Here is a 14629-nt window from a genome sequence, read left to right on the forward strand (position 1 = left end):
TTGGGCGCCAGTCTCCGCGGTGTTCAGGGGCTACTCGCTCTCATCTTGGAACTAAGGTCCAATATGTAAGGTCAATGGGGGGGGATGAACCCGGGCACCCACCTTGAAAAGGGGGCGCTCCAACCCGCGGAGCCTTGTCCCAGGCCCCTCCAAGGCACTTTCCCATTACTTATTACACATTTTGCCCGGGGCTCTTCCGCGACCTGCACTCTTATCCCGGCCCGCACTCCAACGCGGCAATCAACACACCATACTGTGTCCTGTCGCCTGTCCGTTCCAGTCATGGTGTATTCACGTCAAAGAAGCCCAGCTTCCTACCGAAACGTGCCAAGGGTACGGGGTGGATGCCTGAGCCACGCTATTCCAGACACTGGGCCACGGAGAAGACGGGAGCGACTGCGCCCACCCACTTAGCCCGAGCGCCAGTTACCGCACCACAGCCAGAGCTCGTTAATACTTTAAGAAATGTCACACATTGCTAGAAAACCAAACAAACGGGCTCGGAAAGAGATCCCAAGTCAAAGACGTGGCTAGGTGAGGAGGAAAGAGCAAAGGAATGCGGCGGCCGGAGGGCGCGCGAGCACCAGGCGCGCATGTGGCCCCCGCGCGCTCCGGGACACGCGCCCCCAGCGCCGCGCCGCGAGCTGGGCAGGGGCATCCGGGGGGGTCTCCCGCAGGTGCGCGCGGGGCAGTCCCGCACAGCGGCCCCAGCAGCCCGGATCCTGCACCACGCCACCAGCATCGCGGGTCCCCGGACCCTAAGTCACCGCACCCTGCAGCAGGCGCGCCCGCACCGGGGCTCCCCAGCCTCCGCAGCCAAGTGGCGGTGGGAAGGGGGTCGGCGGGGCGCCGGGGGGGGCGCCAGGCCAAGGCGCCGAGCTCTGGGGTGCGGACAGGACCCCTACCCTCGTGCTGGAAGCGGAATGTGCCCGCGCGGGCTGCGGAGGGGCGGGACGCGGCGCGGCCCCCTCCCCGGCTCCAGGTGCCCGGAGTCGCCTCCTTTCCACGATCGCGGGGCACGCGAGGGATGGGGGCGCTGCCGCGACCCCCTGCGCGCCCAGCCCCGGCCTCCTCCCGTGACCCCCGGCGCAGGACGGTCCCCTTGGCGCTCACCGAATCCTTTAATGAGCTCGGTGAAGACCCCGGGGTCGCTTTCCATGAGGCACCACTCCCCAGCATTGCCCGACATGGCCCCGGCCACAAAGCGCCCCGCAGCACCTGGCGCCGCGGCCGCCCCCCGCAGCAGCTGCCGCCGGCCACCGAGCTCAGCAAACCCGCCGCGGAGCTCGTCAAGCCCACGTCACCCCGCCTACTTCCCGACAGCCTCCGGGCGCCGTCACCTGCAGCGCGACAGAGCGCGGGCGGACGCTCTAGCCGCCCGGGAGACGGCGAACCTCTTCCTGGGCCGCGCGCGCGACCCGGAGCGCATTCGGGAGGGACTGCGAGGGGCGGGGCGGGGCCACATCCGGGCCCCTCGCGAGACCGGCGCGGGGGCGGGGCTCGGGCCGGAGGGGCGGGGCTCGGTCCTGGGAACCCGACCTGGAGGCCAGGCCCGGGTGGTGGAGTCGCAGCCGCCGCCTCCGCCGCCGCCGAGTCTTCGTCGTCGCTTCCCCGGCGTTGCGCACGGCTGTTCCCGGGGCATCGGCCGCCGAGCTACAGGTTTGGCGGAGCGCGGGCGGCCGGGCGGTCCTTTGTGCGGTGGGAGCGGTCCTGGAGACGCGCGGAGTCCTCCCCCATCCCACCCCCCCCACCCCTTCGCATCCCCGCGGCCGGGCAGCGAAGCGAACTATCTCTCGAACCCGGCCGGGCTGGGCCGGGCCTGGCCGGGCTGCGGAAGCAGCATCCCCGCGGGGATCTTCCCGCTGGGCCGGGGCTCGGCCGCCCGGAGCGTGGGCCCTGCCCCATCGCCGACCGCGCCTGCTGGTCCTCGCACCGCTGCCCGCAGGCCGGCATCCTTAGGGCCTGCAGCCCTCCTCCTCCGGTGCCGCCTCCTCCTCCTCCTCCTCTTTCTCCTCCTCTTCCTCCCGGCCGAGGGGATGGTGGGGAGGGGGCCACCGCCGACTCCCTGGCGGGAACGTCCAAGGAACCGGGACAACTAGCGGCAGAGAGTGCCCCGGGGTCCGGGGATGCTGCCGCGGGCGCCCCGGTCCTCGGCCTCCAGCGGTGGACCCGCGCTCGGCTGGACTCAGTTGGATTGGAGGGAGGGGAAAGGGAAAGGAAGGCAGGGGCGCGCCTAGATTATGGGGAGGGTTCTCCTGAAGCAGGAGTCCAGAGAGAGGCAGAAACCTTTGCCTTTTTATTCCGTTTTTTTTTTTTTTTTAATGAAAGGGATGCGGCGGGGGGAGCATTTTACATTGAGTTTAAGCATAAAATGGGATGTTCAAATGTGAAGTGGAATGTTGAGATTGTCGTATGCGGTCGGGTCTTCTGGGTTATTCAGCCATCCAGCTGTTTAGGCACCACGTAAATCCACCTTGGTGACAGTCCAGACCACTAATTTCTTTTTTTTCCCCCAGCCATATTCCTAACGTCATCCTGCCTAATCCCCTTTTGTCGCTATAGAAAGGAAAAACCCGGTGGTAAAAGACCATACTGTGCACTCATCTTTCACCCTTTTTCAATGGTTGTGAGGCGAAATGATGGGTTAAACCACCCCTGCCTTACTCCCAATCCCCTCCCCCCAAAAAATAGAGGTTCTTGACTAAATTTCAATATTGCCCTCGTTTGGACAGGCTCCACAAAACCAGTCTTACAGATGAAAGCCTTTAAGAGTATGTTTTTACATCGTCCGGGAAAGCCCCGAGTTCAGAGAAGGACTCTGGGCATTCCGGGAAAAACATTTTGAGTAAACATAAAACCCTGGATCGTCCTTGCCGCTTTTTCAGGCAGGCGCTCTGGGCCTGGGAGTTGGGAAGTATTTATTGTGCGCCAAACCCCGTGAAGTCAAAGCCAAAACCCCCAAATCCCTGCCCGATCTGAGTGACCGAGTGCAGAACCACACAGCCAGAGCGGCTTTTGTCTGAAAACAAGCCTGGCCGTGTTAAGGAGTGGAAGCCAAAATTGGTATTGAAGTGTTGGATTCGAACAAAAATAGAAACTTGCTTCAAGTCCGCCCTGTCCGGTATACTCAGATGGAAAAAGTGAGGCCCAGGGGTTCAGCATTGGTTTCAGTGATGCCAGCATTTCGCCCAGGATGTTTGCTGGGGACAGAAATCCAGATTTCTGGGATGTTGGAGCAAAAGCAGATCTGGCGCCAGGAAGGCCCCATCCTCGGGGCAGCCAGGCAGCGAGCGGCGGGGCCTCTGGGCGCTGCAGGCCGACACACGTTTGCCACAGTTCACCACTTCTGTTGCATCACACTAGGCATCACTCCTGGTTTCTCACCAGTCTGAAAGTTACTTGAGTTTTCAGTCCCAGTTTTTCCGGTGTTGATTGTTTTCCACGGTTCTTGCACACAGGTGGAAGTCCGCTTTGAGTTTACTTATGAGATACAAGGTAGCATTTTTCACTGGGGACGGTGGAGAGGCTGCAAAGCTTCTGAGAGGCATACATTTCAACAAAGGTGCAGGAGGCTGGGACAGGGCTTTAAGTATTGTAGAAGATACTCTGGATTTTCTTCTCTTTCTCTCTTCCTCACCCCTCTCTTCCTTTCTCCCTCTATCCCTCCCTCCTCTCTCTTCCAAACATGTGTATCTCTCCTCTCACATTTCTCTGAGTAAATTTCTTTAAATAAAACTATTGCATCATTTAAAAAAAAAGATTTAAGAAAGTGTTCTGTTTTTCTGAAAGAAGTGTTGTTACAGATTGTGAGTTGCCATTAGATGGGATGTAAAGTAGAAGGCAACCAGTCTCCATCAAGAACATATTATTAACACACAAGGCTTAATCTGCCACGTTAGTAGTCTCTTATACAAGACCTTTATTGCTCCAGGGTGAGACACAACAATCTTCACAAACTTTCTCCTAAGGAAATCTTTTTTTTCTTTTAATTTTTATTAGTAGATCACTGTGGGGTACAGTTACAAACTTAGAAACTTTCATGTTTGTAAGGAAATCTTTTTTGATCATCTTTAGTGGGTTATTTACAACAAGCAATACGAGATAAATTATTTAGGGCCGTGTTGGGGCAGGTTTGGGCAGCGGGTGGGAAAATTGGAAATAATCGTGGTGGGATTGGTGTTGGAATACTGAGTGTAATAACTCATAATGAACAACTATAAAAGAAATTTGAAAAAAGAAATTGTGCGTTGCTAGCATTTGCTGATTTTACACTCAAAATTAAGAAGAAAGTGATCCTTGCATAAGACGTCCAGTCAATCTCAAAGTGTGGCCATACTTTTAATATAGTAATGTTTCTTTCTCAAAGTTTTAATTATGTAAGTTCAATACAGCTTATCTGTATTCTTTAGAGTGTATTGAGAGCACTCACAAGGTCAGAGAAATCCAAAGAAGAATTAACCATCTTTTTTTGTTCTTAATCTGGATTTAGAGTGCTTAATTATTTAGGTGTGGATTAAATGCTAACCAGACTCTGAGCTCAGATGCTATGGAGTTTGGCAGTGAAGTTTAAGCTTTAAGAAGTGAGATCAGTGGCATTAGGGAAAAGAAATTAAGGTTCTATTTCTGTGTATTAGATTGCTTTCTAAAGCAATTGAATTCTAAAGACAATTTTACATTAAAATTTGACATTGCATTAAAATGTAAAATTGTTGGGGCCAGAGAGCACAGAGAATAGAGTACTTATTTTCTACCGGGCTAACCCAGGTTCAGTCCCCAGCATCCCATATGGGCCCCCAAACTGACCAGGAATGATGCCCGAGTTCAGAGCTAGGATTAAGTTGGGAGTGATAGTACAGCGGGTAGGGCGTTTGCCTTGCACACAGCTGACCCAGGTTCAATTCCCAGCATCCCATATGGTCCTTCAAGCACTGCCGGAGTAATTCCTGAATGCAAAGCCAGGAATAACCCCTGAGCATCACTGGGTGTGACCCAAAACAAAAAAATAAAAAAGAAAAAAGTTCTAGCATCTCTAGGTGTGATCTTTAAACAACCCCCCCAAGAATGTAGAGACAATACAGCTATGAAGAGGCTTTCTTTGCTCAACAGGTCCTGGTTTGATCCCAAGCGACATATATGGTCCCCTAAGCATGACGGGGGTGATCCCTGAGCCTGTACAAAGCCTGGTGTATTCTCTGAGTACTGCTGGTTATGGCCCCAAAGCCAGAAGAATTTTTTTTTTTTTACTATAGAGTTACGCAGCATAACTTTCCAAATACATTTTTATTTAGCCTGTGTTTTTGCTATTGTGCTTTTGGGGGCCACACCCGGTCACGCCCCGGACCCCCTCTGGGCCCCCATGTGCAGGATCTCCTCTTAGCCCTGGTAGTGCCCTGCAGCCCACTGCCAGTCTCTTAGCCTCGTGTTTAAGAGCGGACTTTTAGTGTGGAATTCCCAGATCATGATGTTAACTATTCGGTGGCTTTTAGAATATAATAGAGTATTGTGAAAACATCATCACTGGTTTTAGAACATTTTCATCACCCAGGGGGAAGTCCTTACCGGGTTGGAAAGCAGTCTGACAGCTCCTTAAAAGATTGGAGAGTTGTTCAACCCGAAATTTGCTTCCCTTTGGTAGTATATGAAGGTTCTGATTTTTCAAAATCCTCGCTAACACTTAAGGTGTCATTAACTGTTTGTTGTTGTTTTTTGGTTTTTGGGGGGTTTTTTTGGCGAGGGGGGAGGGGTTGTCGCACACCTGGTGGTGCTTAGTGCTTACACTCCTTGCTTTGCTCTCAGGGATCACTGATTGTCATTTTGATTATTTCCATCCTGGTGAATTGGTGTCTCATTAACTTTTTGTTTTTGTTTGGGGGGGGGTGGGAGGGACACACACCTGGTGCTTACTCCTCACTTTGTACTCGGATTATTTCTTGTGGTGCTTGGGGCACCAGGGGTGCCAGGGATTGAACCTCAGTTGGCCGTGTGCAAGGCAAGTGCCTTTCCCATTGTGCTGTCTTCCCTAGGCCCCTTCATCATTTTTTAATTTCCCTGAGGATTAATGATGATCAGTGCCTTTTTATTGGGCATGTGTGTGTGTCTTTTTAATTGCTTATCTATTATTTTGATGGTCTGGAGCGATAGCACCGCGGGTAGGGAGTTTGCCTTGCACGAGGCCAACCAGGGTTTAGTTCCTCCATCCCTCTCGGAGAGCCCAGCAAGCTACTGAGAGTATCTCGCCCACACGGCAAAGCCTGACAAGCTACCCGTGGCGTATTCGATATGCCAAAGACAGTAACAACGCGTCTCACAATGGAGACGTTACTGGTGCTCACTTGAGCAAATCGATGAGCAACGAGATGACAGTGATGATGATGACGGTGATGATGATGATGATGATTTTGATATAGACTTACAGGTTCTAGATTCAGTCTAGATACAGGTTCCTCATTCCGATGGATGATTTTGCAGTTGTTTTCTCCCAATCCATGACACATCTTGTCTTGTCCTATTCTTTGAAGCACAAGTTTCAGATTGTGAAGTCACTGACACCTGTGACGCTGGTGCCCTGGCACTGGTGTGTGCCTCTTTTCCTGAGTGGGCATCGGCTCCCTCTGAGGCAAGGGGTGCCCTCCACCTGGCGGGAAGTCAGCCCCAGCTTCATCTCTGGGCGCAGGGTCTCATCTGGTGTCACCAGAAAGAACTTCGGGAGAAGGCAGACAGTAATTAAGAGTTTTATTGAGGGGTGGGACTTCAGGAGAGAATGGGAGCCTCTCCAGAGAGGGGGGAACCTGGAAGCAAGAGTAGATGCCCCAGGGCAGCCTGCGGAGCACTCTAGAGGGGGCACCCCAGTTGCTCAGGGAGGGTCTTAGCCAGGGTGCCTGTGTGGTGAGAGCCTTTGCCTTGCCAAGGTGTTGTCCAGAGAAAAAAAGGACTTTGAGTTAATCATCCTGGGGGCGGTGTCTGGCCTCCCTCTCAGCTGTCAGCAGGATGGCATCTTCCCAAGCCCCATCTTCTCTAGCGACACACTTCCGGAGTTTATGGCTTCCTGAAATTGGCCGCCCAGACCCCTCACCTAGCCGCCTGCCTCGCTCACTTTCAGACTCAGGTGACCCCACCACCCCACTTCTCCTAGTCTTTCCTGCAAGGACACATCATTGAAGGCACAGCAGATGGGGGGGGGCACCAGGCTGGAAGTTGCCAAATGAGACAGCAGGCCCCCAGGGTGGGTCCACAGGAAGGACTCCCCCTCCAGTGTATGACCCCCGGGTGGCCTAGGAGGGCCCTGGCCACTCCCCCTCCACCAGGGAGGCCCATGTCTTGAGCAAATGAAGGAGGAAACAAGGGCCAAGCCTGTTGTGAGCAATTGCTGTTTGTTCCATTCTCCCCAGTCTCACTAAGTTCTCCATTCTAGTCTCACACCGCCCCTCATTCCCGGCCCCTCCTGTCTCCCGATCATCTCTCCCGTGCTCCCTCGCGCAGCCTGGGCTCTCTCTCTCCACGCACCTGCTCCCGCATTCTTGCCCTACATTCTTCTCTGTCCCCCTTGCTAGTCTCTGCACAGCATCTTGCTGCCCTGTTCCTCACCTCTACAACCTTCCTGAGGGGGAAGGGGTAGGTGCTACCCCCCAGTCAAGTAGCAAAATTAACATAAGAAATCCCTTCCTGACTGCCCTTCAGGCTCTGGGACAGAAACACCACCTAGGGGTGTTCCTCTTCTCCTTTGTCCAGTAACTTAATTAACATCTTAATTAACATCTTAATTCTACTTCTTAATATTAGTTATTTTGTATGGGCATAGGAAGAGATACATTGAGTTTGTAGGGTGGCTCTCCTGGAGACATCTCACCAGACTCAGACTACAGTGCTCACGCCGGATTAATCATTCCTAATCCTAGCAGGGTCCTAATCTAGTTATCGCTTTTTGTTTGGATCATGACAGCATTTGTCCATGACCAAGCTCTTAACATATAGTTAAGCACGATGGCACTTTGCCCAGGCCCATTTCAATTCCAGGGTAGCACATAGCTCATAGCTTGCCCGGGGTCCCACCAGTCCCTAGTCAGGACCCTGCTTTGGGGGTGCTAGGAAGTAAGGGCAACTGAAACAGATGCCCCGGAGGTAAATACTATCTGGAGTCAATTAACTCCCAAGTTACAAAAGCATGTCATTTTAACTATCTTCTTGTGTCCATACAAAAAGTACATTGCTCTGAATTAACTATGCAAAGGACTTAAGGAGAAGAGAAAATATTTACAAGTCAGCCGAGCACAAAGAAAGAAGTTACAAATAAACAGAGGTATGGGAGCACTGTGATGGGAGTAATGCAGTAAACCTAAGCTCCCTGTGGCAAGGTAGAAAGGACAAACCAGTGTTATCCTACACTGAGTCCTGGCACAGCCTCTTCCAGCATGTGAGTTCATTCACCAGCTAAGAAGCCCCTTGGATCTTTGGTGTCTGGATCTGTATGTATATGGGGTCTCACTCGGATGGTTTATCACCCACCAAGTGGCCGGACTCGGTCTTATCTCCTCCTCCCCCTGGTCCTCCTGTATACAGCCGGGAGCTCAAGTTCCATCATCCCGTCATCCACGTTTACAATATTACAAAACTTCAGAACTAGAGCTCAGATCACACCTCAGTGTAGGTGACATTTTTTTTACTGGTGCTCATTACTTTCTCTGTACATTTGTCATGCTTCATTTTATTTCTAGGACTGGAGAAATAGTACAGCAGGCAAGGCATTTGCCTTGCATACAGCCAACAGATCAATCCCCAGTATCCCGGCATCCCATATGGTCCTCTAGGCACCACCAGGAGTGATCCCTGAGTTCAGAGCCAGGAGTAAGGCCTGAGCATTGCTAGGTGTACCCCTCCCACACACACACACATAACATATAAACAAAAATACTTATTTCTATTATCCACATATAGTACAATTTTTTTAACCACAGAATCAACCTGAAGGGTCGAAGTTACAATTTAATCACACGTTAAGTATGTGTTGCAAATTTCCTGAAAGTGGTGGTCTAGGGAAAGCAAAGAGATAACAGTTGAGCCCCGTCCCCTGCTCTCAAGGGTTACATTGGGGCTGAGTGATAGTATAGTGGGAAGAGTGTTTGCCTTGCATGTGTCTGGCCTGGATTCAATCCTCGGCATCCCATCTGGTTCCCTGAGCTCCAGTTCCTGAGTACAGAGCCAGGAGTAACCCCTGAGCATGACCAGCTGTGACCCAAGAAGCCAAAATGAATGTTGTTAATCCTGCTCCCGAGAGTAATACAGGAAAGAGTTCCAGGGGGGTGTGATTGTGAGGTTTGGACTGGAGCCTTTAAATTTGGACCTTGGAAAGGAAAGCTGGCATAATGGAACAGTCTGATATCACATGCAATTTTGGTATCACTTATCTAGCAGAGACCCCCACTGAGGCACATTCTCCCAAAGTTGGAGAGAACTCCGCTGGCAGATGCGTGTGACAGCCTTTTACTGAGCATTTACTTAAGGCATAAATATTGAGGCGCCACTTAGACTTTTCAAAGTGTTCTGGATTGAAGCCCTAGTGGAACGGGAATAAGTAGAAATCGAAGAAGCAGCCTAGTTGCCCCAGGAGTTTCCACCTCAGCTGCACAAGGTCCCTGAGGACCACCAGGATGTGATGAGGACACTTGGAAACGGCCCTGCACGGCCAGGCCTTGCTCAGGAGTGTTGGCACTCGTCTTCCCAGCCTCTTCCCAGTCGAGGTCTTCCCCGTCCAGAGCCCCACATCTGTGAGCACTCTCTGGTCTTCATGCCCGTACCCCAACACCATGCACTTCCAGAGACCCAGCCACGCGTCATTCCTTTGCCTGCTCTCCTCCCCCCAAAGGAATTCCCTCCATTTCTCCACCCTCAGCCTCAGGTGGTGGGGGGGTGGGGGGGTCAGCTGGACTCGCCCTCAGTCTTGAGAGCTCTCTCTGTGCCTCTTCAGGAGTCTCATTCTCTCAACTCCCCCCCCCTTCCTGATGGTGTCCACCGTTCCGAGTCCAGTATTTCAGCCTCAGCTTGCCAGTGTTTATTGGTTTCCCTCAGTCCCACCCTCATACCTTCTAACCCTTCACTGCTCTGAAAGAGTTGTTGGCCTCTGAGGGCCCTGAGGTGCCGGCAGTCTCTTGGCTTCTGACCTCACTGTAGTCCCGCCCCTCTGTGCCTCACCACCCTAGTGGCCTTTCCACCTCCTTCCTATTGGCTAAATCTAATGGGCATCCTACAGTCTCAGTGCGCTTCATCTCCGAGCATTCGACATTCCTAACTATTCGTTCTTCCCGGTTCTGCTGCTTACTGCCCACAATCTCATTCTCGGTGTTTCCTTGGTGGGGGCTCGAGTGGGGAGACCACACCTGATGATGCTTAAGGGCTGATCCTGTCAGGTGTGGACCAGGTGACCATTGGCTGGGCTAGGTGGGAGGGAGAAGCAGTGCTGGGGATTAAACCAAGTCAGTAGCATGCAAGGCAAAACCCTTTACTTACTTCCTGGACTGCCGGCCAGTACTCGGTGCTAGTTTTTAACTTTGTCCCTTCTAAAATGGCCCTTTAAAAGGTCTCCTTGGGGGCTAGAGCCTTGCACACAGAACCAACCTGGGTTCCATCCCAACATCCCATATGGTCCCCTGCGCCCCCGCAGGAGTGATGACTGAGTGCTGAGCCAGGACAGACCCTTGAGCATCACTGAGTGTGGCCCCCAAAACCAAAAAATAAATAAAGGAAGCCATGAATTATGAAAGAAACTTGAGAAGTATTGGGTGGGACCCACCATTCTTTATAGTAAATATTACTTCCATTACTTATACTCTGAATCACTTCACGTAATTGTGATTGGCACAGAGTTTGAGGTTCCCAGCGTTGAGGAATTCAGATTCGGCACTTGGGGTTTGGGATCGGCCTGGTCTTCCCTGAAGGACATTATTACCCAGAAGGAGATCATAAAGGAGGGGAAGGGGAAGAACAGATGGCAGATGCCCAGCCACAAATGTCTCCACTTATTTAGGAAAAAGATCTTTTTTGTATTATTGCTGCTTTCCCTGATCCTCTCTATTCTTCTCTTTCTGGACCTCAAGACCCCATTGCTGGCCTGCTTGTTAGTCTCTGAAGCAGCTATACCAAAATACGGGACTAGTGCTTCTGACTACATACCTCTTACTAAGCTTCAGGAATATTTATTTTTACTGATCATAAATCATACATTTATTATTTTTTACTGAATCACGGTGAGATAGTTACAAACCTTTCATATTTGAGTTTCAGTCATACAGTGATCGAACCCCATCCCTCCACCAGTGCGCATTTTCCAACACCAGTGTTCCCAGTATCCCCCCCTTCCCAACTGTCCCTCTCCCTCTATGGCAGACAATTTCCCCCATATTCCCTCTCTACTTTTGGGCATTGCGGTTTGCAATATAGATACTGAGAGGCTATCACATTTGGTCCTTTATCTACTTTCAGCACACATCTCCCATCCCGAATGATTCCTCCAACCATCATTGACTTAGTGATCCCTTTTCTATTCCAGCTGCCTTCTCCCCCAGCTCTTGAGACAGTTTTCCAGCTATGGGGCAATATCCCCAGCCCTTGTGTCTATTGTCCTTGGGTGTCAATCTCATGTTGTTTTATATTCCACAAATGAGTGCAGCTATTCTATGTGTGTCCCTCTCTTTCTGACTCATTTCACATAGCATGCTACTCTCCATGACAGTCCACTTATAAGTAAATTTCATACCTTCATCTTTCTTAATAGCTGCGTAGTATTCCATTGTGTAGATGTACTTTATCTGCCTAGTTCTTTACCCAGTCGTTTGTTCTCGGGCACTTGGGTTGGTTCCAGATTCTGGCTATTGTGAACAGTGCTGCAGTGAACATACAGGTGCAGATGTCACTTATACTTCTGCGTTTTTGCACCCTCAGGATATATTCCCAGAAGTGGTATTGCTGAGTCATATGGAAGCTCAATTTCTAATTTTTTATTAGGAAATATTTTTTAAATAGCACATCCAGGCCTGAGGAAATGCTCAGCACACTTTGAGGTGGTCACCATGTGGTACCCACATAATGACTCCCGAGCATTGCTGTGGGGGGGGTAACCCCCAAATCAAAAAACAAGTGTTGATTTCACCAGCATAGATGAAGAATGCATTAACAAAGCAATAATGTGCTGTTTCTGCCTAGCTCTGATACCACTTTGGTGTTTTGGTAGGTTTCCTAAAAGAGAAACATGGAGGAATCAGTCCATCAGCTGCAGCCATTGAATGAGAAGCAGGTGGCCAACTCTGAAGATGGCTTTGTATGGCAAGTCACCGATATGAACCGGCTGCACCGGTTCTTGTGTTTTGGTTCTGAAGGTGGAACTTACTATATCAAAGAGCAGAAGCTGGGCCTTCAGAATGCCGAGGCTTTAATTCGGCTGATTGAAGATGGCAGAGGGTGTGAAGTGATCCAAGAGATAAAGTCATTTAGTCAAGACGGCAGAACCGCAAAGCAAGAGCCGATGCTCTTTGCACTGGCCATCTGCTCCCAGTGTTCTGACAGGAGCACGAAGCAGGCTGCATTCAAAGCCGTGTCTGAAGTGTGCCGCATTCCGACACACCTCTTCACTTTTGTTCAGTTCAAGAAAGATCTGAAGGAGAGCATGAAATGCGGCATGTGGGGCCGGGCCCTCCGGAAGGCCATTGCAGACTGGTACAACGAAAAGGGTGGCATGGCCCTGGCTCTGGCAGTTACGAAGTATAAACAGAGAAATGGCTGGTCTCACAAAGATTTGTTACGATTGTCACATCTCAAGCCTTCCAGTGAAGGTAAGCAGAGCATCTTTATGGGGGGGCGTGGGGGCTGGAGACAGATCATCCATCAAATTTACACTTGACATACCTTCGAGAAATGGGTTTTCATTCTCAAAGCCCCTTTAATTCAGTTATGTTTCATGACAACTTGGAATAAAACACCAAGGATAATCCAGACCTACGAAATCAAGAATCAAATGACAAATGTGCTCTTAAATCCTAAATTGTCACCATGCAATCTGATGCTCACCCACTGATTATGGGCAATCGATGCAGACAAGATTCAAGTTGTAATCAAACCATTGCTTACCACTGGTGGCAGATAGCTAGCTTGCACGGCTCTAGCCCCTCACCATTTTTTTCCCTCCCTGTCTTCCTAGGCCGTATATCCCATGGAACCTAAAGGCTGCCTGAAATAGTGCTCATCTTAACAATTCAGGATGTTAATTCTCTCCAGCCAGTCAGCCAGGGCACATGGTAACTTGGGGCAGTTTTTCTATGTTTATGGGAAGTGACTTTTGAGAAGGTAGTTGCATTTGCAATAATAATTTTGTCCTCTGGGCCGGAGAGATAGTACAATGGGTAGGGCACTTGCCTTGCACACAGCTGACCGAGGTTCCATCCCCAGCATCCTGTATGGCTCCCCCAAACACTGCTAGGAGTGATCCTTAAGTGCAGAGCCAGGAGTACAGCAGTTGCCTTGCACACAGCTGACCTGAGTTCAATCTCCAGCATCTTATATGGTCCCCTAAGCACTGCCAAGAGTAAACCCTGAGTGCAGAGCCAGGAGTAAACCCTGGGCACCACTGGGTGTGGCCGGAAAGCTAAAATAAAGATAATAGTATTGTCCTTCTTAAAAGAATACTGAAAGTATTCAGGCAAGGATGATTCAGAGCATAAGCATCCAGAAAAATCAGCGTGTCCAAAATTAAACTTTTGTTTTGTCCAAAGTAAGCCTTAAAAATAGAGACGGTGGGTGCAAATTTCAGTTGTGCTCATGTCTTTGTGTCCCCTATTATACTAACTTAGCATTTTTGAGTTTATCTTCATCTGTTAAAAAAGGAGAAAGGGAAATTATGAGGTCTAAATCAGATGTCATATAAATAGTAAGGTAATTCAGCTTTATAGTAATATAGTTAATGTGTCATTGTATATTGTATCTTAAAATAGTTTGAGACTGAGGGGGAGTGAACAGAGAGATGGTACAGGGGCTAAGGCTCTTGCCTTACATCTGGCTGACCCTTGGTCAATTTCTGGCACCCCAGCTGGTCTCCCCACACTTACAGGCCTAATTCCAGAACACAGAGCCAAGAGTAAGACCTGAGCACTGCTGTGAGCGGGGGGCGTGGGGGGGGAACAAAAAGAAAAATTGTTACTGCCCAGGAAATAGGTCAAAGACTAGACACAGGCTTGCAAACAGGAGGGCTGGGTTTGATCCCCAACACCCCCTGGCCGCCCAAATCCTTAAGAGATACACCCTACACAAACACACAGATACACACACATTGCACACTCGTACACGTACATACATACACCTCCCCCCACACCAGCCTAGGTACCACAAGTGTGTCTCAGATAACAAAACTGATTAAATTTAAAAACAATTTCTATACTGGTGAAGGGATAGGTATTAGAACATTTTATGACTGAAACTTAATCATGGATAACTTTATAACTGTTTATTTCACGATGATGTAATAAAACTTAAAAATTTTAAAGTTTCTACATGTAGTTCCTGAATTAAAATAGAAATGCAGTGTTCCTTCCACATAGTATATATAATGTTATCTCTTCATACACAGAATCACTGTAGCACTGTATCATTG

General features: G+C 50.1%; 2 protein-coding genes across 5 annotated transcripts in view; one reads left to right on the plus strand and one right to left on the minus strand.

Annotated features, from left to right (window-relative positions):
* UCHL5 (ubiquitin C-terminal hydrolase L5) overlaps nucleotides 1-1731 on the minus strand; it is a 40606-nt gene extending 38875 nt beyond the window's left edge. For 2 of the 4 annotated variants that reach the window (XM_055144319.1, XM_055144318.1), the window contains exon 1: nucleotides 1540-1731. In XM_055144319.1, coding sequence (XP_055000294.1) covers nucleotides 1540-1642 — 103 coding nt within the window. In that variant the 5' untranslated portion in view covers nucleotides 1643-1731. Of the gene's footprint in view, nucleotides 1-1113; nucleotides 1331-1539 lie in introns of those variants that run through there. The other 2 variants (XM_004619916.2, XM_004619915.2) reach the window with 1 other exon arrangement.
* RO60 (Ro60, Y RNA binding protein) overlaps nucleotides 1524-14629 on the plus strand; it is a 29819-nt gene continuing 16713 nt past the window's right edge. The window contains exons 1-2 of the mRNA XM_004619917.3: nucleotides 1524-1659; nucleotides 12221-12818. Of these exons, the coding sequence (XP_004619974.1) occupies nucleotides 12239-12818 (580 nt within the window). The 5' untranslated portion in view covers nucleotides 1524-1659; nucleotides 12221-12238. The remainder of the gene's footprint in view (nucleotides 1660-12220; nucleotides 12819-14629) is intronic.

This window comes from Sorex araneus, chromosome 7, assembly GCF_027595985.1.
Source record: "Sorex araneus isolate mSorAra2 chromosome 7, mSorAra2.pri, whole genome shotgun sequence".
NCBI classification, from domain to species: domain Eukaryota; kingdom Metazoa; phylum Chordata; class Mammalia; order Eulipotyphla; family Soricidae; genus Sorex; species Sorex araneus.